The 24,671-nt window shown below is 39.7% G+C and overlaps 1 protein-coding gene across 1 annotated transcript; it reads right to left on the reverse strand.

Moving 5' to 3' along the window:
- Positions 1-4,891: 4,891 nt before the first annotated feature.
- Positions 4,892-24,671, reverse strand: gclm (glutamate-cysteine ligase modifier subunit). The gene is made up of 7 exons (XM_003219998.4): positions 24,319-24,671; positions 13,945-14,010; positions 11,301-11,385; positions 9,267-9,323; positions 8,368-8,570; positions 7,719-7,833; positions 4,892-6,442 (listed from the first exon to the last, which is right to left on the reverse strand). Exons 1-7 carry the CDS (start codon positions 24,442-24,444, stop codon positions 6,270-6,272), a joined length of 825 nt encoding a protein of 274 aa, XP_003220046.1. The 5' UTR covers positions 24,445-24,671; the 3' UTR covers positions 4,892-6,269.

Raw genomic sequence — 24,671 nt, forward strand, 5'->3', positions numbered from 1 at the left:
CAGTCAACCACCAGGTACAGTTCTATCATCTCCATGGGTGGGGAAACAAGGCAGCAGTGCAAAATAAACTAATTATTAAAGTGAATAAAAGGTAAGCACTTAATAAAATACAGGATACATTATTAATAGCATCTGGAGCTGATTATCTAACGACTGTCTCACCAAAGGCCAACCAGAACATCCAGGTCTTCAGTTGTTTTCTGAAGGAGGATAGGAAGGGAGCTAACCTAATCTCCCTGGGGAGGGAAATCCAGAGCCGTGGGGCCACGGCCAAGAAGGCCCTCTCTCGTCCCCGACAGACGTAGCTGTGAGGAAGATGGAAGCGAGAGGAGGGCCTCCCCGGAGGATCTTAGAGATCGTGTAGGTTCATAGGGGAGGAGGCAGTCACAAAGATAGGTTCCAAACCATTTATAGGTAACTAGCTGTGCCCGGCCACACGTTGCTGTGGCTAAGACTTAATTTTTCTTTTCTTTTTGTTGTATGAACGTAGAGGCATGGATGAGAGGTTGTGCTGTCAATTTTCAAGGTTGTGGAGCGTTTAGTTTAGTTGTTTTGTCCAGTGCCGTGATTCCATTACCCTTTTATATATATATAGATAACCTGAACCTTGAATTGGGCTCGGAATGTTATCGGCAGCCAGTGGAGCTGCTTAAATGGGAGTTGACTGTTCCCTGTAAGCAGCTCCAGTTAGTAACCTAGCCGCCGACCTTTGAACCAACTGCCAAATGGGGCAGGCATACTCAGCAGTTGAGTAAGACAAAGCCAGGGCTGATGTTCTTATTAATTTTGGATCTGCACCCCATGCATCATCAGTAAGTTTCCATAAGATGTTATACAGTGCAGCTACTTTGTGCTTGGTGTTCGCACAGTGTTTCCTAAATGTTAGCATTCAGTCTCGGGTAACGCCAAGATATTTAGGATGAGAACAGTGTTCAAGCTCTTGGCCTTCCCAGGTAACTCAATTTCCTGTTGGCTTCATGATTACATAGGTGGAAAGCACATGCTTGTGTCTTGGCAGGATCAGGTTTCAAGTGGTTAACTTTGTAGTAGCTGGAAAGATCTTTCAGGGCATTAGTAAGTTGGTTTTCAATTGTTTTCAAAGTCTTTTGCTTGTGTTGTTAGGCCAAGGTCAGCATATATAAAGCTCTTTTTGAGTGGTGGCTGTGGCTGATCGTTAGTAATTATGTTAAACAAGGTGGTTGCAAGAATGCTGCCTTGAGGTAGACCAGTGTGGTCCAACCCGTGAGCCGCAGGCCACATGTAGCTCACCAATTCATTTTTGTTGACCCTTGCCCTTCTTACTAGAAAAATATTTTAATTTAACATTTGGGGAAAAAAATCATTTACCTTTCTTACTGCTTTAAGTTTTTAAGAAACGGCCATATAATGGCCATATTGAAACCTCACATTCCTATGCTAAAGTTTGATTGGCCCCCGGGTAACTAAAGGTTGGGACACACTGAGGTAGACCGTTCTTTTGCCTCCTCCATCTACTTTTCCTGCCCTACAACTCCACATAAGGCGCATCCAGACAGCACCCAAAATGCGCACCCTCCCGCATCTTTACATGGAGTGTCCAAACGATGGCCCACGTAAAAACAAATCCCTTTGGGACAAAGCAGGAAATTAGATTAATCAGATACCCCATTAGACCCATGCCTTTGTGAAAGGTCCGGGTCTGACAGGCTATGGGCCCTATATGGACAGGCCCACGGAGAGCCCTGGGACTTCCCTGGGGCCTGTCCATACATCCATCTTGCACCTTCTGGGCCTAAAACCCTCTACAAAAGCCCTGAAAATGGTTAAAAACTTACCGGGCCGCCATTAGGCCTGGCAACACACTTCCTGGATTGTACCAATGATGCGTGGTGAAGCGGCCAAATCGCTCCTGCCTCCCTCAGCCACCTCATGCGTAATTGTGCTGCCAGGCCTAACGGCGGCCTGATAAGTTATTTTATCTTTTTAAGGCTTTTCTTGGGGTTTTAGTTTGTGTCCGGGTCCCTCAGTAAAAGCCGAGAATGCTGGACAGTGAAGAAAGTGGGCTCATTTGAAATGTGATGGCTACGGTCTCCCATCCAAGTACTAATCGGGCTGACCCTGTTTAGCTTCCATTATCAGATAAGACCTAATGCCTTTAAGCCCCTTATCAGGCCTCATCTACACTGCCATATAATCCAGATTATCAAAGTAGATAATCCATATTTGATTTGAACTGGATTATATGAGTCTACACTGCCATATAATCCAGTTCAAAACAGATAATCTGGATTGTATAGGGTAGTATAGAAGGGGCCTTAAACTCTACTGCCTTCTTTGTTAGCTTTTTCTTGCTTCTTTCTTGAGAAGGCTACAATAAAGCCATTATTTGGCTAGAATTTGCGGATCAGGTGATAGGTGCAGCTTTCACTAAAAAAAACCCTTTTGTTTCTGCAACAATTCAGCTCTGAAATACCCTTTTGGAAGATATCTGTTTTCTATTTTCAGAGCATTTCATCATTCTGGATTCATATTACACCCATTTTAAAGAAAAAGCGTATTTATTCCGTTTCTTCCCTGGGTTTCCTCCAAAATGCTCAGGAAAGAATTAAGGTGCCACTCATCTCAATTCTTTAAGTAGCCCAGCTTTTGACCGTAACAAGTCCAAAATGAAAATATAGGACACTGGTTTTAGCTTGTGGCAACATGTTACCTGTTTATATATACTAGCTTGGGTACGCGGTGATGCCTGGGTTATTTGAAAAGGCCATTGTTTGTTTTTGGATTTTAGGTAGTATCAGTTTGGTAATTTGTAATACTATTATTAGAAAAAAGCCAGTCTTTGTTTTTTATGAATATCCCCATTAGAAAATGCATAAGGATATGGGTGAACTACAATCCCAAAGAATCGTGAGTCAGTCACCCCCACCAGTATTTGAAGTTGGCCACGTTGGGTCCATGTGCCATGTTTGGTCCAGATCCATTGTCAGCTGGATTCAGTGCTGTCTGGATGCGGATGAACTACAACTTCCAGAATGCAAGGTCAGTCAGGAGGGTTACAACTTTTGAGACCTGGGTTCGATTCTTCACTCGGCCACGGAAACCCACTGGGTGAGTCATACACTCCCAGTGCTAGAAACCCCAGTCATAGGGTTGCCTTAGATAACATCTACATTGACCATTTAATGCAGTTTCAAACCAGAACTCAAAAAGTGGTTTCACTGTGCAGATTACATAGAAAATCTTAGAACCAGTTTGAGGTCCGGAAGGTGGTAACACGCACCACAAAGCACTGATGCTTTGTTAAGGCATTTCTTTTGTTGTCGAGCTGCTGCAGTTTGAAGCTAGTTTTGAATGGCATTAAATGGTCGGTGTGGATGGGGGCTTAGTGCCACGTTGGAAATGACTTGAAAGCACACAGTATACTGATCCGTTACATTGTAATTGAAAAATGAGATACAGCTGCATCACATCAGCAATGCACTCAGGAACAAGTTGCATTTTAATGCAGCTGGTATGCAATCTTAGTGATAACTGAATCATAGATGTAATTCTAAAAGAACAAGGGTATGAAAACCTTTTGGGCCTAATGGCTACAAAGGTCCATTTGAGGCCCATATTAGTGCTTTTGAAAATGGACAGTTAATAGCACATGGGTTGAGCCATAGTTGTAATGCACCGAGAGGCTAGTTTTGGTTGTTCGCTCTTTCCTTCTTTTTTCTTTCTCTTTTTGACGTTTTTATATACAGTATATAATGAAACAAAATAATCTGAATCAAATAATGAAAAAGAAATATTCTCTGAATTATTTTTGTATCAATTTTATGTCAAGTTCATAAGATATTTCAACAATATAGTGTTGGAAGAAAACATTATTCCTCAAAAGGGAAAGGCTTCTTGATCAGGAAGAAATAGTTGGCTGTAAAATGGAAGATGGTTGTAAGGCCACTGTGAAAATAGTCCAGTTTGCCAAGCAATTTCTCCTCCCCCCCCTTTTTTTTTTTTGGTGGGGCTGAAGTTCAAATTCCAACATTAAGGGAATTGTATTGTGGCAGTTATTTGACCAGTTCCATTATTCAATATGAAACACTGAGAATGGGTGATAAGGCACAGATTTGATTTACATTTTCTTCTAATGAAAAAATATATATATTTCTTCATCATATTACCAAAAATTTGCTTTGTTTTTACAGCTGGTATGTGTGACTGTTGGATAACTCAAACATTATCCACACTAGCAACTATTTCCCTATCTCAAATCCTAAAAGTGTGCAGAAGATAAAGTTACCAGGAGATGTCAGTAAAGTAAGCTTTTTTAAATCTATAATAAAGATTTCAAACTATTAAAAAGGTCATGGTACAGAAGTTTAAGAAAGATCAAATAATTCTGAAATGGACTACAGAACTGCATCTCTTTACAGTTCCACCTTTTTATATGCCAACCCTAGTTTTGGATTAACAGAAAACCTCAATACGTTTATTTTTATTATCACTTCTAGAGTTATTCAAGAAGTGATAATAAAAATAAACGTATTGAGGTTTTCTGTTAATACAAAACTAGAGTTTTCTAGAGATATTCAGGAGCCCCTACGGAACTTGCTGACCCAAAGGTTGGCGGTTCGAATCTAGGGAGTGGGGGTGAGCTCCTGCTATTTGCCCCAGCTTCTGCTACCCTAGCAGTTTGAAAAAAATGCAAACGTGAGTAGATCAATAGGTACCACTCCAGCAGGAAGGTAATGGCGCTCCATGCAGTCATGCCAGCCACCTGACCTTGGAGATGTCTATGGACAACGCTGGCTCTTCGGCTTAGAAATGGAGATGATCACCAACCCCAGTCAGACACAACTAGACTTAATGTCAAGGGAAAACTTTTACCTTTACATAGTTATTCAATGATTATAAGCAGCAATTCAAGTTCACTTCAGAAGCCTGTTGTACAGGGTTTATTTAGGTCAATGCTATTATTTTTCCAAAAGTCTTCCTGGAAAATTAATAGGTAGTTTAGGTAGATGGCCTCACTATTAAGGCTCCAGCAATTTCAATGGAACTTAATTCCAAATAACAGTTGAGATTTGAGGTATTCATCACATGCTTTCAAAATGTTTTAGTATCCAACACCAACACATGCCAAAACCCCTTACTGAAAATAATTTTTCAAATCACAAGAAGCTAACCCACCAGAATGGACCAAAATATGCAAATATGATATGACAGGCAGTACATTTATTCAGTCCAGCTGCCTAAGTCATGTTACTTGTTATTAGAACATAAAAATCAGACTCTAAATAAAGTTGACTATCTCTTATACCTTTCATTGGTCATTAATAGGCTTACAGATAACAATTTTAATCTTATTGACATGGCACAAAACTTAGAAAATGTCATTCTTTATACAGAAGTTCATTAAAACATTATCTTTTGCAGTTATCAAGATGGAAAACAGAGGCTGCTTCCTTAAACTAAGTGCTCAACAGCATTAAATGCACCAAACTGGTTATGAGAAAAACACAAACTTTTTGTGGGCAAAATAAGTTATCCAGAGGTTGACTCTCAGACAGAATTTGTGTTCTCAGAATTCAGATTATCTACATTTTATGCAATTCTGAGACTGATGTAGAACAAAACCATCTATTTATTGTTCTCAAAATAGGGATCCTAATATTACCAAAACAAATCTGTCAAGATGAATTCTGTTTCTGATGAGAGGCCCCCATGACTGGATCCATGCCATGAAGATTTTGACAAAGCAACAACAGAAGAAAAATGTATGCAAGGCCCCAAGAAGGCCTATTGTACTATGATTTCTGTTTGGGAAAGGGGACCAAATATAAATTCATGTATATTTTAAACAATTTGCATGAGTCCACTTAATTTAACACCAGTATCTTAAATAATAAACCTGCTTATTCCATCAGTGCTACTACATTTAGTCTGCTTTCCGTCTAGCAGCAACAAGTTTAACCAAGTTACATTTCTTCTTGCAACTCAAAATATTTCAATCAAAATATATCTAGTCAGATTTTTAGTTTATATTAGTCATTAAAATATTCCAAATATTTTCTGTATATATATATAATCTCCAAATCAGCAAACTAATAAATGAAGAACAGTATTTCACATGTGAACAAGTTGTCCTCAACACAGAACACATATGAAAGAAAAAGAAAGGCAAGAATGGCATACAATTGCTATGCCACTGACTGATAATAAAAAAAGTTTGGTCTTTATGAATTCCAGTTTGCATCTTGGTGAAAGAGCAGAGATGTGGGTCTCTCTGAAGAAGGCAATTCATCTTAAGATGATGGGATTCTTTTAGCTTGCAAGATGTAGCCTTTGGACTTGATGATTCCTCTGCTCTTTACAATAACTGAATATCGCAGAAGCCACAGCGGACTCCATTCGTGCGCCCGGCAGTCTGGGAAGCTTTCCTGAAGAGTTCCTTGGAAACTTGTTTCACAAAGCAGTTCTAAAATTGTAAGTATGAAGCAACAACAGTGCTTTTAGGTGATTATGCTTCAAAATAGCACATAATTTCTAGACCTGATGATATAAGCAGCATTACACACACACACTTACATATTATCCCCAAATATTTGTCTGTAATGCTCTGGCTTTTAGCAGATATGGGGAAGTTTGTTTGAGGCTATGTTTAGCCCTGTGCTAAACCTACTAGTGCCAACGAAAAAAGGGAAGGATTTCAGGCCTCTTCTACCCTGCCATATAAAATCCAGATTATCTGCTTTGAACTGGATTATATGGCAGTGTAGACACAGCTAATTCAGTTCAAAGCAGATAATGTGGATTATCTGCTTTGAAAATCTGGATTATATGGCAGTGTAGAAGGGGCTTCAACTGCAAGCACACTAACCAAATGAAATCATCACAAATGCATGAGCAACTAATGAAAAAAACCCCAAATGTTATAAACGTAATTACAAAATAAAACAAAGGAATTACATAGGCTGTAGATTTTGTTTTCCTTAACCACTGTAAATGCTCACTGTTTTTGTTATTTGTTACGTATTTGTGATGATCCCATTTGGTTCACAAATCTACAGGGACAACCTCTGCTCTTGCTCAAATTTGTCATTGTGGGAGCAGGCCTGGGGAAAAATGGCAAGTTGAATGCTGAAGCATTCGGAAAGCAATAAGCTAATAAAATATGACTTCTCTACTTGGTTTTTAAAGCAAGTTGTGGCTATTCCAATTCCACTGTAGCACCATGCCAATCATGGCATTAGTAGTGAAAACAGCTGCAATTTGCTCTTTAAACAAAAAGAAGTATGAGACGGCTACATTTCATTAACAAGTTATTAATACTCCCAGGTGGCTTCAGAGAGCACTAATCTCTTTCTAAACAAGATTGCTTCAAAGGTAAACTCTGGCCTTTTGTGCTGTTCCTTCCATTTGTTAATGGTAGGAAAGCCATAGAAAAGGAGCTGAGGCACTACATTTGGCCGGCTCACTGACGAGCCCTGATTTAAAACAACCAGAATATGTTATTTATCTTTTCTTTTTAAACTGGTGGTCTATACAGAAAATACAAGCCTGGATAATACAGCCAATTATTTTGTGATTTGTTATATTTTTGCAAAGCAGTTCCTCAAGGTTTTGTTCTGGGGAATTGCTTTGTTCTACTTTTGCAAAGCAATTCTCCAGGGTTTTGATCTGGAAGAAAGACTGGATATCAATACAATACAATACACTACAATACAATACAATAGTTGTGTTTTTAACCTGACCTTTTGGATCATTATGAGTTAGCAGCTGGATATCAAACTCTTTTGCAAACGCAGTCAGATCTGGTGGCATCACACAACAGGAAGCAAGATTCACCTGATTACTGCTTGGCTTCACCTAAAAAAATCAAATGAAGACCACCTTCAGATGCTATGGTGTTTCCCTTGTGCTGAATGACATTAAGTGATTTTACATCCTCTATGGAAACCTGCTTCCTGGTTTATGAAAACACAGAACAGGTTTCATGTATCAAACAAAGGGGCACATATCTGCCCAATATGGTATAAAAATATCTACACAGCTTGGCTGGGCCCAGATGTGTTTTGGATTTCAAACTTTTTTTCAGATTTGGAATACAGTTCCTGTATATATATACGTAAATAATGTGGTATTTTGGAGATAAGATCCAAGTCTAAACACAAAATTATATTTCAGATACACCTTATACACATAGACTGAAGATAATGTGAGACAATATTTGTAATAATTTTGTGCATAAAACAAAGTAGTCTGAATTTCAGAATTCTGGATATAAAGTGCGGAACCTGTATTTTTTTTAAAATTGGATTTTTAAAGTATATATAGCAGAGCATACTAGCAGGAAAAGGGTAGCATTTTCTGATTATTTCAATCGAACAGCTTGCCTCTTACCTGTGCCCACAAGAAGAGCTGCTCCAACAGTGCTTTATCTAAGTCAGAGGTCCCTATGGCAACAATCTGCTTGTTTTGAACCAAGTTTTCAAGCTCTACCCAATAAGGCTGTAAATACTCTAAAGAAAGATTAATTCCGTCTTCTGTTGGAGGAGGAGCAATGATTACAGAATCTAACTGGTCAACCCCAAGGGCAGAACATGCTGAAAAAGAGAAACAATACTTCCTGAAGTGGAGCAGAAAAGGGGCATGAATATACTTATCTCCAATTCACTTGTTCTATCTTTTGTATGAATGTTCAGGTCTGAGATCCCTTACAAAGCCTCACAGATGTAAAGATCAAGTAGAAAGATATTTTAAATGACAAAGAATCTATATCAAATGAATTCAGCAAAATAAGATGAAATAGGAGGAGGTAGAAGAGTTTTAAAATAAGTTCTAATATTCAACTTAGATCAAGGAAACTATATAAAAAGTTATTTTAAACTGAGTTAGCAAAAGGCACATGGCACTAAATGGGGCCAGTCTGACATACTCATGAATTCATTTTTATCTCCAAAACCAAATGCCTCTCCCTTTTCACTCTGTACCCCAAGGCCACTTCCAGGCCAAAGCATTGCTATAATAAACATAAAAGCATAATTTTTGTCTTAGGTTTCTAAACTTGCTTGCGATGCAACACCAAAGTTCATAAAATCTTGATTTCACTTAAGTGATAACCAGTTTGTGTTTACTTTAGGGTTAAAGGTTTACTGTCTGCAAACCATGATGAAAAGATAGAAAAGATATTAGATAAAAACATTTTTTCTCATTGAAAAAGAAAAAAGCTCTCTTGCAGTATTAGAAAAGACTTGTTAATGGGAAGAAAGTCAGATGTAATGTTTCAGTCTTGAACTTACTCATGCTTATTGCTTCTCTGATCGATGAGGTGTTTGATCCAGCAATGAACAGTTTTGCTGAAAATGAAGAACTGTTTTTAATAAGGAAAGATGGCATCTATTGCAATAGCATAAATTTCAAAATCATTTGTTTTTAGCAAACAAACTTAACATATACTGCTTTATGATAGAGCATATTCTTTGCATGTAGGAGGTCCTGAGTTCAGTCCCCAGCATTCTGCCAAAAACAGCACTTAACATAGGTAACAGCAAGAAACAAAACAAAAAATCAAATGACAGCATCAACACAGACTGAAGCTTAGGGGCATATCAACAGAAAGAAATAATAGCATTCAACCTGTTTGCAAGGTGGTGTCTGAATAAAAAGACCTTTGCTTGTCAGATAATTGGGGGCCAGGCAGCCTTTTATAGTGGGAAAGTCCACAAATTAGGGGACACCACCAAGAACACCCCTCTCCCTCATGCCTCCAAATTAAATGTAAGAAGACAGTTTCCTCTGAAAATCTTTAGATCTGAATGAGCTTGCATGTGATTCTTTTTAAAAAGTTGACCCAAGCTGAAGTACTCTCTCCTGGCCAACCCATAAAACTTGATGAAAACATCATTGACCCGTGCTCCAATCACTGGAAGAGTGGACCTTCTATTCTCTATGCAGCTGAATATCCAGTAAGGTACACGGGAGGACGAGGCAGACTAATAGTTTCAAAATTATGATTAAGCAGCAATCATGAATATGGAAAAGATACCAACATTTTTTTTCCATAGCGGAATTCATGATAGCTACTTACACACGATTGTGATACTATTGCCAAAATTATGATCCCCCTCCCCCCCCCTGTTTACTGTTAGGTAAACAGTAAAATAAATTATAATTTCTGCATGCATAGCTGCTCAGGGCAGCTTACAAAAATTGGCAAAATTTAATGCCCAAAAATGCAATCATAAAAACGAAACAATATAAACAATATAAATATAAAATATTATACGTATTATTGCTTGGTACAGACATGTCAATGAATAATGTAGCTGCACTGATATATGCAAAACAATATTAAAAAGTGGTTTCAGCAGCTGTAACATTTCCTGCATTTCCACATTATGCTACATCATGGTTCAGAGTTATGAAGATGGCCACACATGGAAATGCAACCAAAATGTAAAAAAAAAAGTTATTAAGGTATAGAAATTAATAAACCAGATAAGCAGTGTCAGATATATTAAAAATATCTTCTCGCCCTGAGGATAGTCAGTAGGCTGAAACCTGTTATGAGTTAGTGGGCCACAGCTTCAGTGCGAAGGCTGCTGTGTGTAAAGCTACTGTGTGAAGCTCCTTCACACAGTTCAGTGTGAGAGGAAGCTCTGAGAGCAAAGCTGTTTATCTTCATGAGAAAGAAACCCAGCGTGGAAGCAAAGAAGGAATTATAAAGAATTATTTGTGTTATGGAAACCTTGTTCTTGTAAATAGTGCAACCATATTACTTTGTTAGAAAGAAAAGCCTCCTAAGAAAGAGAGAACATTGGTCTATGTGTTTTTGTTCCTTTTATCACTTTTGCATACTGGTGCTGGATCACACTGCTGCTAATAAGTTACTCTGCTATAAATTTATGGAGAGAGCTTTTTGTTAACAAGCCCACTCGCTCAACAAGCAGTTCATGAAAGAAGTACCCAGCTCAATGGACTTCAGTTTTTACAGACAAGCTTGCGTCTTTGAACTGTCCTGTTTTTTCATAAAAATAATAAAACTGATTCCACTGGATATTGTCTCTTGCCCAGTTTCTGAACTCATTTTATCCTTCACATGTCCTCAAAAGCCCTGTCTATTAGGATAGGCAACAGATGACCTCCTAGAAGTTGGTGGATTGGAACTTCTACCAGCCTTTGCCAGCAGAGCCAATGATGAGGGATGTTGGGATCTCCAGTCACAATCACTTAGAGAAGGCTACACAATACTCTAGTTCTTTGCTCTTTATCTAAGAAGTCTCCAAGCTTAGACAAGGTTGGCAATCATGAGTCAAGCACACCACTTAATTTACCTGAAACTTTCAGTTCTTCCCTTTCTTCAGAATTGATCTTTTCTATGGCCTGAGCAAGAGTGCAGTCAAGGACTTCTGGCATCTCCTGCAAATAAATATGCAACAGTCATGAGACGCTTACCAGCTCAGTACCTTCAAACATATTGTTATATGCAGAAGAGATATAGAAGACAGCCTTGAGCTTGCCAAAATCACTTTTTCTTAGCAATCTCTCAGTCCAAAACTGATATTCAGCAACAAGGATTTATTAACATCTCTCCAATGAAGACAGTAATATTAGTCAGGGAAAAAACAGCAGACATGATGGGATCCCCGGGAATAGGCTATACATCCTTTTTTAACAAAGAAAGGCCTGGAAATGTGACTAAGAAATTAAACAAAACATTTACAATATTATGCTCTTATTTTCTATTATAAAAACAGATATGGTAATTTTTAACAGACATAGGGATTAATCTGCATAAATTAATTAGCTTTGGGGGCCACTGGATCCTCTTCTGAGTGTCCTCAGCAGCTTCTTTGTGTTGTGTTTTGACCACAAAACAGTACACATCGCATTGCATGCAATAGATCAGTGGGTGTCGCTGGGCCGAGGTGCTAATAGTGATCCTAAACATTTATCTATCGATAGCAGGGGCTGACGATTGTGGGATGCAGTTGGAAACTCTTGAGGTGACAAATTTTGCAAAATGTCTACCTTGAGTGCATCCACACTGTTATATTAATACAGTTTGACGCAACTTTAAGTACCACAGCTCAATGATAAGAAATCATGGGATTTCTAGTTTGGTGAGGCCCCAGTACTCTTTGACAGAGAAGGCTAAAGACCTTATAAAACTACAATTCCCAAGATTTCATCTCATTGAGCCATGGGAGCTAAAGTGGTGTCAAACTGCATTATCTCCACAGCGCCGGCAGATCCCTTTTCAGAAGTAATGCCATTCCCCTAGAGTTCTGCCGCATGAATGAATTCACTCAGTTCTAACAGCATTTCACACACTTAACAAGCATATACTTGGCTTCAGCAACTGGAATGAAAAAGACTTGCAAATTCATCTTCCACTGCTGTCCTAGACTCTCAGGCTCCTTCCTATATTCCAGGATGTGATCCCAGATTATCTTCTTATCTGGCAATGGAGACTCATACATTCAATTTTAAAGCAGATAATCTGGGATCAGATCCTGGGATATAGAACAGTGTAGAAGGGGCCTCAGTGTGCATTGGGCTTTTTGTATAATATAAATGGAATATGGAAATCTTCTACCTCAGAGTGGGAAGTGATGCTGGCCCCCCAACACGTTTCCATTTGCAGAAGCAATATTTGCCTTTTCAGGATCCAATTTCATTCAATAACAGCAAGGGCCAGGTTGTGCCCAAGGTAGGGAGCCAAACTGAACCAGAACCAAATACTGAAACAAAAATTTGGCAAGTCTCTTTTATTCTTCTGCCATCAGAATGATTTCCATGAACACAACTAGGAATGGAACAATGCCACCCTCTTATGCATCATCCAGCAAATGTTGGGAGGCTGCTGAGGAGAGGAACTGATGGTGGACCCCCGCCCCCTCCGTATTAGCAGAAGAGTGTCATTTTGACGCTGGATTTTATCCTTTATTATTTCCTTTAACGAAACTAAAATTATTACCTGAAAATGGTACATCTACACTATCAAATTAATGCAGCTGGGCACCACTTTAATTGTCATGGCTCAATGCTATGGAATCATGGGAGCTGTAGTTTTACAAGGTCTTTAGCCTTCCACACATTCACAGAAAACATTTTGTTGGCAGAAGAAGAATGCTGGGGTCTCACCAAACTAAAACTCCCAGCATTGAAGCAGGGCAGTTACATTAGTGTCAAAATGCATTAATGCACTTTTAGAGATTCACTTTTCAAGGATGAGAAACACTGGGTTGTTGTATGTTTTCCGGGCTGTATGGCCATGTTCTAGAAGTATTCTCTCCTGACATCAGGAGAGAATACTTCTAGAACATGGCCATACAGCCCGGAAAACATACAACAACCCTGTGATTCTGGCCATGAAAGCCTTCGACCACACATGAGAAACATTGTTTTCTATTTTGATTAAATTAGGTGAAAATATGTACTTGGGAAGTTGGCAGAACAAAATTCTGCGTTTAGTTACAGCATGCTTTCTTTCCCCCCGATTTTGTTACTTCTTTAATTATAACACATGCCTCTGATTGCATCCTTAAATTTAAGAAGTACAAATAAAATAGGTGTTTATGTACTAGGCATTTAAATAAATATTAAGCATTTAATATTGCTTTCTACCTTCATGAATGCTTCACAGACCATACCGTTACAAAACTTCTGGCCTCACTAGCCTGCTTCATCCCACCATGCAAATTGGTATTATATACAGTGTGCCTTGTATTTAAATTGTGTCATATTAACCACAACTGAACCATTGAATTACACATACCAGATTAGTTCCTGAACTAATCTGGCATGTCTATACAGGTCTGACAAAGAAAATAAAGTGGAACAATTTCAATTGCAGCTGAACTTCATATGGAATTGAACCCTCGCAAAAGATGTAACAGTTTGTATGGAGAAAATACTAATTATTTCATTTGTGCAGAAACAATTTCGTCAAGGAAAAAAGAAAGGATCATTTACCTGCATGAGATCAGGGCTGATCTTTGAACTCCATTCATTTAAGGTTTTCTGAATGCATTCTCGCAGCTGCAAAACAACATTTCCATTATTTACCAAGTATTTTTATGCAACCGATGAGAAAGAAAAATCAATACAATATCAGAAATGTATACAGATTACTAGCAAGTCATGGTATCTTTCACCCTGCACAACTGCAACAGTTTGATAACACTTTACAGCCAAAGCTCCAATCTGTGGAATCCTGGAATTTGCAGTTGGAGAGAGCTGTACTTATGTATACCTTACCAGACCCCTTTATTTTACTTTCCTCTACCGTTGTCTCTTCATCTGTGTAATTATGCCCACTATGTACCTAATCACTTAACTATATACTGTAGCAACAGTTTTAAACATGAAACGATATAATAATAATAATAATAATAATAATAATAATAATAATAATAATAATAATGCCTTATTTGTACTCCACCCTACCTCCCTGAGGGGACTCAATGAACAATGAACCATAATATACTTTTCACTAATTCCACTCGTGAATTGGATAGTCACACATTAGGAGACATTGGGACACTAAATGGGCCCTAATGACGGTATCATATCCCACATGGATAATAGGATCTTGCACCTTGAGTTGTGAGGAGAGGCGAGTAATTAGAAATAATAATGATAGTAGTAGTAGCAGTAGAAAAGAAAAACACTGAAGATAACTTCAATCTATACCAGAATGGCAGTACAGTATTTATTTGCTGAATCAGAAGTTGTTCCCCAATCTCTTTAAAATTTCATACTGGAACCTTTTAATTAAGATTTTGATGCTATGCAAACGTATTTAAATTTAACTGACACCCCCAATTTAATTGACATCCCATCTACACTGCCATACAATCCAGTTTCTGAATCCAGATTATCTGCTTTGAACTGGATTATATGGCAGTGTAGACTCATATAATCCAGTTCAAATCAGATTATCTGGACTCCGAAACAGGATTATATGGGAGTGCGGTTTTAACTGGCAACTCAGGCTGGATCTACACTGCCCTATAATCCAATTTCAGAATATGGATTACATGCATTGATCTGGATTACAGGGCAGTGTAGACAGATATAATCCACTTCAATGCAGTTAATCCAGATTCTGAAACTAGATTATAGGATAGTGTAGATCCAGCCTTACTATTCTTTACCAATTGACAGTCCTAATATAAAGGATTCCCTGTTCTCTATTACTCTGATTTCAAACAGAGGAAAGGTCCATTGAATGCAATGCATATAGAGTTATCTGGTTGGTTTTCTCGGCTATTTAGAACATTTTACGGTGCTATCTACGTGTTTAACTTTGGAGAAGCTAAGTGCTTAACTGAGTGGTTTCTGACAACTAACCAAGCTCCAGCATCTTACCAAGGAATCTGGGGCATGCAGTAGAAGGAGCGATGGGCATCACCTTGCATGAACAAAGAGTATGACCCAGCATCTCCTAACATGTCACACACCTTGCTATAGCTACTGCAGAGGACAAGATCAGTAGAAGGGAGAAAGGACCTGTATATTACCAGTATTCACAGTGAGAACAAACTAGTACCAGATCTTTTGAGTCCCAATATAAAAAGAACTGGGTTAGAAACAATGCTGTAGTTAAAATGAAGAACACAGACAGCAAGATAAAACAGAAACTGATGCCTCTGGCCATCATTCAGCAAGGTGGGGCTGGCTGAACATGTTCTCTGCATGTCACGGGAATGGCAAAAAAGCTCCCTTTAGGGAAATATGATATATGGGTTGGGCTTCTGAAGGCTCATTCTTACTTATTAGTTACAAGTTTGGGCTGGAATTTGTGATCATAGGTGTATAATGTCAAGTAACTGCCGGAACATTACAAGGAACAATACATGTAAATTTCAGATTCTACAGCTTCTGGAAAATGTGTTGTCGAAGGCTTTCATGGCTGGAATCACTAGGTTGCTCTGTTCCAGAAGCATTCTCTCCTGGCGTTTCGCCCACATCTAAGGCAGGCATCCTCAGAAGTTGTGAGGTCTGTTGGAAACTAGGCAAGTTGAGTTTATATATCTGTGGAATTTCCAGGGTGGGAGAAGGAACTCCCTGCCTGGGATTCCCCTGTTATTTGAGTGTGGCTCTTTATTTACTGTCCTGAATAGCAGAGCACTTGATGAAACAACCTGGACACAGCATATTATTTGACAACACAGAAATGCTGGACCACTCTAACAACCACCATGCCAGACTACACTGAAAGTCATTGAAATCCGCAAGCATGTGGACAATGAGAAAAACATGAAAATGAAGAAAATCTGGCTACTAGTATTTAAAAACTCTAAAATCATGATAGTAAATAAAGAGCAACACTAAAAAACAGGGGAATCCCCTGGGCCAGCTAACACCTCTCAACAAAGGATTCCCTCAGGCAGGAAGTAGCCAGGCTTTGAAGCTGCAAGGCTATTCAATGCTAATCAAGGTGGCCCATTGCAATATTCACACTTACCTCAAACAAACAAGAGTTCTTTCTCCCACCCTGGATATTCTACAAGTATATAAACCCAACTTGCCATGTTTCTAAGAGGCTTCACAACCTCGGAGGATGCCTGCCATAGATGTGGGCAAAACGCCATGCTTCTGGAACATGGCCATACAGCCTGGAAAACTCACAGCAACCCAACTTCTGAAAAAGTTTGTACTCTGTTTCCTTCCTTCTACTGATATCCATTTAATAGGCGGAAGGGGAAGAAGCAAAGTGCTGGACCCAGGGTAAGAAAAGTAAGTACCAACTTCTTTCGTTTTTTTTTTCAAATTTTCAAAAATGTTGACTGTCTACTTAAACCACTTTAGTAAAGGTAAAGGTTTCCCCTGACGTTAAGTCCGGTCGTGTCCGACTCTGGGGGTTGGTGCTCATCTCCATTTCTAAGCTGAAGAGCCGGCGTTGTCCATAGACATCTCCAAGGTCATGTGGCCGGCAAACCTGCATGGAGTGCCATTAGGGTTAGGGTTATAAACCACTTTATAAAGTCTATTTATGACAGGTTTTCTCACAAATGTGATGATCCCATTTGTCTTTCCTTCCTTTCCTTGGTTTGTAACATTATAGTTGTGAAGGATCATGGTTGAAATATATTCAAGCAAATATATGTGAGGTGAAAAATATGGGGTACTTATGCATCCGCAAGCAGAGGCTTTTCTTATATTCTATACTGAAATGTGTGCCAAACCTGCTCTATTTTCCTGCAAAAATTACAAATGTCAACACCTGCTATGCTCACAGTAAAGGAATGACTATTTTGTTGTCTTTTTCACTAAACCCTGGAGTTCTTTACAGTTCAGGCAAGTTGCTTCTAAGGAGCTGTCAAACCTAATGCCATTACTACCCCAGAATGGTATAGAGCCTATAGTTTGCAGAACAATAGCTCTCGATCCTCATAAAAGAGGCACCTGGCTCCACAGAGATTCAACCCCACCTTTAGAATAATGCTACAAGGAAGCTTAATTATTCAATGGGTTCAATTAGAACATCTTTTTTCTGAGAGGTCACCAAGAAATTTTAACTGAAATACTTCCCCACATTCATAATGTTTTTATAGGCATGTGAGATGGCATCTACCTACTTATTTTCTTCTCATAAATCTGGAATGGAGAAATGTGCATTCCTGCAGAAGTTACTTAAACTTGGCCACAATGCTTCATGCCCTGGAAACTTCCCTGATAGACTGTTGCCAGATAATCTATATGGGACCTTCCTTGAAACTGCAAGGAGTACAAATAGCGACTCTAGAGTAGGGCTTCTTCAACTTGTTCCACTTACGACCCCTTTCAGCCAGAAGAATTTTATATTACCCCAGGTATATAGGTATATAAAATAGGTAAGAAAAAAACATTTTTGCAGCGTTCGCAAGACTTGCTAAACAGGCTGACTTTCCTTTTAGTTAAGTACAGCTGAAGCATTTTCGGCCAAGTCCACTGTAAACACTGCACGTTGTGGCTAACAGATTTGTGTAAAAGTGTGGTGTTCAGAAACTTTTTATTTTTGCCAATTTCTAAGAGGACCCCATTTGGGGTCGGGACCCACAGTTGAAGAAGCAGTGAACTAGACCATCACATAGGAACCAAAAACAGCAGTCTTAAAGAAATTGCATTGGCTGTCAATACACATCCAATCTGAATTCAAGCTTCTCGTAATGACATTTAAAGTCTTAAATGGCTTGAGATCTTAATATTTGAAGGAACGCCTCTGTATACATGTACCTAACAAGTGAAATCTGCTGTAGAAGTCCTGATTATGGAATAATATGCCATTTGAGGATATAGGCAAGGTCTTCACTGGCAGTGATGACTTCTCATCAAAGCTTTTTGGGTCTAGCCAAATCTGTACAGGTTTTAATTTTAAATTGTTTAATGTCTTTCAGCATGTTTACATTATTTCTCACTGTTATACATTTATATTCCTCCAAACTGTATCATATCTTGAGACACTGTGGTATATGCTATATAGTAAAAAAATAAAATAAATGGTAGACTTTGTTGTTGTATGCCTTCAAGTCACTTATGACTTATAGAGTGGCCCTATCATGGGGGTTTCTTGGCAAGGTTTGTTCAGAAGTTGTTTTCTGTTGCTTTCTGATGCTGAGGCTCCTTCTACACTGCCCTATACAATGGCACTGTAAAGATAAATGTTTTCTCCTGACGTTAAGTCCAGTCGCGTCTGACTCTGGGGGTTGGTGCTCATCTCCATTTCTAAGCCGAAGAGCCAGCGTTGTCCGTAGACACCTCCAAGGTCATGTGGCTGGCATGACTGCATGGAGCGCCGTTACCTTCCTGCCGGAGCAGTAACTATTGATCTACATGTTTTCGAACTGCTAGGTTGGCAGAAACAATGGCACTGTAGATACATATAATCCAGTTCTACGCAGATAATGCGGATCATCTGCTTTGATAATCTGGCTCATATGGGAGTGTAGAATGGGCCTGAGAGAATAGACTTACTCAAAGTCACCCAATGACTGAATGTGAATTTGAACCTTGGTCTCCAGTTACAATTCAATGCTCAAATCACTCAGTAAACCACATTCCTATTATCTGCAATCCAAGAAGACCTGGAGGGCTGACGCCTGTTCCTTGCATACAGAAATGTTATTGCACAGATTTAAATGGGTTTTATTAGGCATTAGAGCATTTTAAACATGAAACACAGTTTTACTGATCCATTTCTACATGGCTACAAAAGCCATCAAGCACAGCACCAGTAAAGAGTTTACTGCTCTCCTGTAAGACCTGGGGATGCAATACAATCCCATCCTATGATTACAACCAGGATGAAGCAAAGAGATTTTGTTGATACATGTAAAACAAAGTGGAAGGTATTCAGGTTCTAAGGCTAGGCTAGAAGTGTGTAGAGAGAACAATGTTTGGAGAGGATATGCAGTAATAAAAAGATCCCATGAAATAAACTTTAGCCCTGCAAGTTTTATTTTAAATAATAAAACATTCATGTATTTAGGCATAACAGCCAGTCTAACTCCAAGATGTTTGCAGATGAGAGTTCATTAACTACTGAGGCTTCCTGTCTGCCTTCCATTCACAGGACTGAATAGTCCTTTCTCAGCTCCTGTTCTTACAGGAAATTCCTTCTCTAAAACAGTGGTTCCCAATCTGTGGGCCGCATCCCACTGATGGGCCACAAGTCCTAAAATAAGGTCCGCGAGACAAGTGGGGAAAATCAGTTCTAGAATATTAAATATGATTTTCTGTGGGCGAGCAGATGGGAACTACTGGATGGCATATGTTTTGCATCAGAAACTAGAGCTGATGTGGTCTTTCCAATGCAATTTTCTAAATCAGCACCCCAAATAATCAAACCAAACCTAAAGTTGACCAAAAACTGATTTGTAACCCTTTTGGTATTAATGTTGGAGAGTGGTCCCTCGTCAAAGTGGTCCCTGGTCAAAAAAAGGTTGGGAACCACTGGCCTAGACAGTGGTTCTCAACCTGTGGGTCCCCAGGTGTTTTGGCCTACAACTCCCAGAAATCCCAGTAAGTTTACCAGCTGTTAGGATTTCTAGGAGTTGAAGGCCAAAACATCTGGGGACCCACAGGCTGAGAACCACTGGCTAACACAACATGATTAACACCATCTGCATTTATAGACAGTGGATCCTTACAAAATTTCACTAGCATTTCAATTAATCTGTGCCTTCAGATTAATGGGGAATGAGTTCCCAAACTTTGCATTGATATTGATAAAACAAACCCTATAGAAATTAAGAAATTCTGGCCCACAAATCCCACCGAGTTCTACTGGAGGGCCCAGAAAATGCCTCGAGAGGACATATTCAGCCAGATGTGTATAAATGAAACTGCAGGCACCAGTTCCATGGATATGGAGATAGTACTGCAATTTTAATTCACCACCCACCTGAGTTTAGACCACATTACACAACAAGTGTTCAACTATGAAATTGGCCATACATAAGGATCTACAACATGCATTACTAGCGGAACACAACAGCAACAAGTTACAAATTAATTCTTGCAAGCAACAGCACCACAGTAAATAAACACCCAGTTTCAATTTCTGGAATCTCTGGGAAGAGGTCTTGGGATTTTTGAGTGAAAGTGAGAACTGCATCAGACCATCTTCAGGCTCTGTTTCCATGCACTTAGGAAGTTGAGCCTCATGGGAGTCTATCACATGATGCAAGGGCACTTCTGGTGGGACTCCGTGATGTTCCGTGTCCTAAGTGCATGGAAACAGAGACTGAAGACTGTCTTCAGGAGTTGGGTATTACCCAACTCCAACCTGGAGAAAGCAGGGAAAAATGAGGAAAGGTGCAGAAAGGATGTCGCTATCTCAGAAGACAGGGGAAGACAGGACGGTTCCCTTCATCCCCCCTCCCCCTGTAATCAAATCCAGAATAAAGCAATCCCAATATTGCCCCAAGAGGAACAATTACACACTTCGGCTTTGATTATCTTTCAATTTCTGATTAGAGTAGACATGCTAAATCCATTCGTTTTGTCAACAGGTCGATTCTCCATTCAACAGTTGACTGAATGGGTTTATTTTGGTTGGGAGTAAGCACCCGCATGTCAGTCTCTGGGTGATTTCTCAGTGCCCAATCATGGAAATTTTAGGCAAACCGAGCAGATTTGGATGTCTTAATTTGAGAACAAAAATGGGGTTAGGTGCATCATGTGTCTCCAGTTTCACTACTCACAGTTTACAGCCAAACAATATAACCACATCTATTTGGATTAGTCCAACAATCTTCAAAGCTGGGTTGCTGAGAGTTTTCTAGGCTGTATGGCTATGTTCCAGAAGCATTCTCTCCTAACATTTCATCCACATCTATGGCAGGCATCTTCAGAGGTTGTGAGGTCTGTTGGAAACTAGGCAAGTGGGGTTTATATATCTGTGGAATGTTCAGAGTGGGAGAAAGAACTCTTGTTTGTTTGAGGCAAGTGTGAAACCCCCGTGTTTCTTAATATTTGTTCATATCTATCTTGGTTTTTGTGTCATACAATAAAATAATAATACACCATCTGAGAATTTTACATTGCAAATCCATAGGCTGGAACTATAACAGTTAAAGTAGAATATAGTGCTACAGCTGTGCAGTACTGAATAACACCATGCCCATATAGTAATACTATCTGTGTAATACCTACAAATACATGAAACACTTCCGGCATCTGATGAAATGGACTTCAACCTTTTTGCCATTCGAAACGCGTTAATCTCTAGCACAATACTTTGTTGTTTTTGCTGCTGCATCCACCTGCCATGGTAACCCTGCTGAGCACAAAGTTGTTGGCTTTACCAGCTTTCCCCATGATTGACAATTGCAAATTAGATATTTTCCCCCCAGAGGGGATAATTTCCTTGTAAACACGTTTGTCCAGAAAATGAGATTTAGAAAAGATAAAGGAAATTCTAGTACATGTTATTGCAAAAGCTAATTCCTTTGACAGGAAACTCAACATTATCGGTATTATTTTTTAAAAAAAAATAGGGCAGGGATTTTAAAAAATATATTTCCAATCACAATCCTTTTCTTTTCTGCCTTCTGAAGTGCAATTAAGGCAGAATGTAAGCGATATGGTTTGACAAAGCATAGTACACATGACAGATATTTTAACAAGACTATTAAGAGGAAATGAAAGGGATGTAGCATGACAGTACAACACATTACACGAGATACGTTTTTGAATTGAGGGACAGCACTTGGTGAAAACGTAGTCCCAAGGAAAGTCTTCTAATAGGAAAGCTACTAAAGCCACTATCAGATGATCCTGAACTAAAATGAACCAAGGCAGAAGTAAATCAATAACCAGATAAACTTCAATTCACCTCCAACCTAATTCAGAGATAAACTACTTTCTCCCCTGCCAGCTGATTCCTAAATATCCAGAATGGGTTTTAAGACCAGTTTTTGGTATTTAGCCATTGTGACAGTATTTATGGTTTGTTTTACTGGTGAATGCCACTACTTTTGTTTCAAAATAAGGGGGAAATCAGTGAAAAATGAAGGCTAATGAAGTCAAACACTCCCAGCTCACTCAAAGCAGAGAGCTATCCGTATTATTCGCTATGCAGATAGGTTAACAAAACTGAGAAACAACTTGAGCATCCCTTACCTAGAAATCTGAAATGCCTCCAAATCCCAAACTGTTCACATGGGAGGCTGAGAGGCCCCTTTGCTTTCTGATGGTTACATGCATACCAACTTGGGCCCTTTCCAGAGAGCTGAATAAAATCCCACATTATCTGCTTTGAACTGGAATATATGGCAGTGTGGACTCAGATAACCCAGTTCATAGCAGATATTGTGGGATTTTCTGCCTTGATATTCTGTGTTATATGGCTGTGTGGAAGGGCCCTTGGTTGCATGCACAAAATTATTAATGTGTATAAAAACTACCTCCAGGCTATGTCTATAAGGTGCCTAGGAACCATAATTGCATTTCGTGTTTGGACATCTCCATGACATCTCATTACATATATGCAAATATTCTGCAATCCAGAGGGGGGAAAACCCAAACATTTCTGGTCCCAATCATTTCAAGTAAGACATGTTCAACCTAAACCTGTCCCCACAGTCAGAAGAGGGAAGAAACCTCTTCCACACTGCCATATAAAATCCGGATTGTCTGATTTGAACTGGATTATATGGCAGTGTAGACTCTGGTCCCTTCTACGCTGCCATATAATCCAAATTATCAGATCAGATAACCCACATTATCTACTTTGAACTGAATTATATGAGTCTACATTGCCATATAATCCCTTTCAAATCAGATAATCTGGATTTCATATGGCAGTGTAGAAGAGGCCTTAGACATGAGAGCTAACTAAGATAGGTTGCTGTGAGTTTTCCGGGTTCTATGGCCATGTTCCAGAAGCATTAACTCCTTATGTTTCAATGGCAGGCATCCTCAGAGGTAACAAGGTATATTGGAAACTAATCAAGTGGGTTTTATATATCTGTGGAATGTCCAGGGCGGGAGAAAGAAATTTTGTCTGTTTGAGGCAAGTGTGAATGATTCAATTGGCCACCTTGGTTGGCATTGACTAGCCTTTCAGCTTCAAGGTCTGATTGCTTACTGCCTTGGGGAATCCCTTGTTCGAAGGTGTTAGCTGGCCCTGATTGTTTCATGTCTGGAATTCCATAAAAGTGAACAAAATCTGGCTACCAGTATTAAAGCTCTAAAATCAGGACAGTAAATAAAGAACAACACTAAGAAAACAGGGGAATTCCGGTTATATCGCTGTTTGGAAGGGCCCTTAGACAGGTGTTAGCTGGCCCTGATTGTTTCCTGCCTTGAATTCCACCTGTTTTCAGAGTGTTCTTTATTTACTGTCCTGATTTTAGAGTTTTTTTAAATACTGGTAGCCAGATTCTGTTCATTTTCATGGTTACCTCCTTTCTGTTGATATTGTCCACGTGCTTGAAACAAAAAACACTCAGAAGACAGAGGAATTCCAGACAGGAAAAAAAAAATCAGGGCCAGCTAACACCTCCCAACAAAGGATTCCCCCAGGCAAGAATCAGCCAGGCTTTGAAGCTGCCAATCATGCTGGCCAATTGCAACATTCACACTTGCCTCCAACAGACAAGAGTTCTTTCTCCCACCCTGGACATTATTCCACAGATATATAACCCCACTTGACTAGTTCCAATATATCTCACAACCTCTGAGGATGCCTGTTATAGATGTGGGCGAAACGTCAGGAGAGACTGCTTCTGGAACAATGCCATAGAGCCCGGAAAACTCACAGCGACCAGTGATTCCGGCCACGAAAGCCTTCGACAACACATTTCATAATACATTATATACCCCCCTCCCTAATCCATCCATCCCGATGGCTCCCACCTCCTCGCTGGGGGTGGCGGGGCACTTCTTCCGCAGGCGGCCCCAGTTCATCAGGTTGCCCGTCTGGAGGTTGAGGGTGCGGGCTCGGCCCAGCAGGACTCCTCCGCTGCCGCTCTCGGTGCCCATGGCTGTCTGCCTCTGCTACGGGGAGAAAGGGAAGAAGGAAGGAAGAAGGAGCGACGACCGAGGAGGCGGGCGAACGGCAGGCGCGCCTCCTGCAAAGAGGATGACTCAGCGGAACCAAAAGTGCTTTGTCACCCTCCGGGGTCACGTGGCGAGGGGACAATAGGCAAGGCGGCGGGAAGGATCCCTCAGCGGGGGGCTCGCTCCAGGGCCTCGGCACCACTGCGCAT

This window comes from Anolis carolinensis, chromosome 4, assembly GCF_035594765.1.
Source record: "Anolis carolinensis isolate JA03-04 chromosome 4, rAnoCar3.1.pri, whole genome shotgun sequence".
Classification (NCBI taxonomy): Eukaryota; Metazoa; Chordata; class Lepidosauria; order Squamata; family Dactyloidae; genus Anolis; species Anolis carolinensis.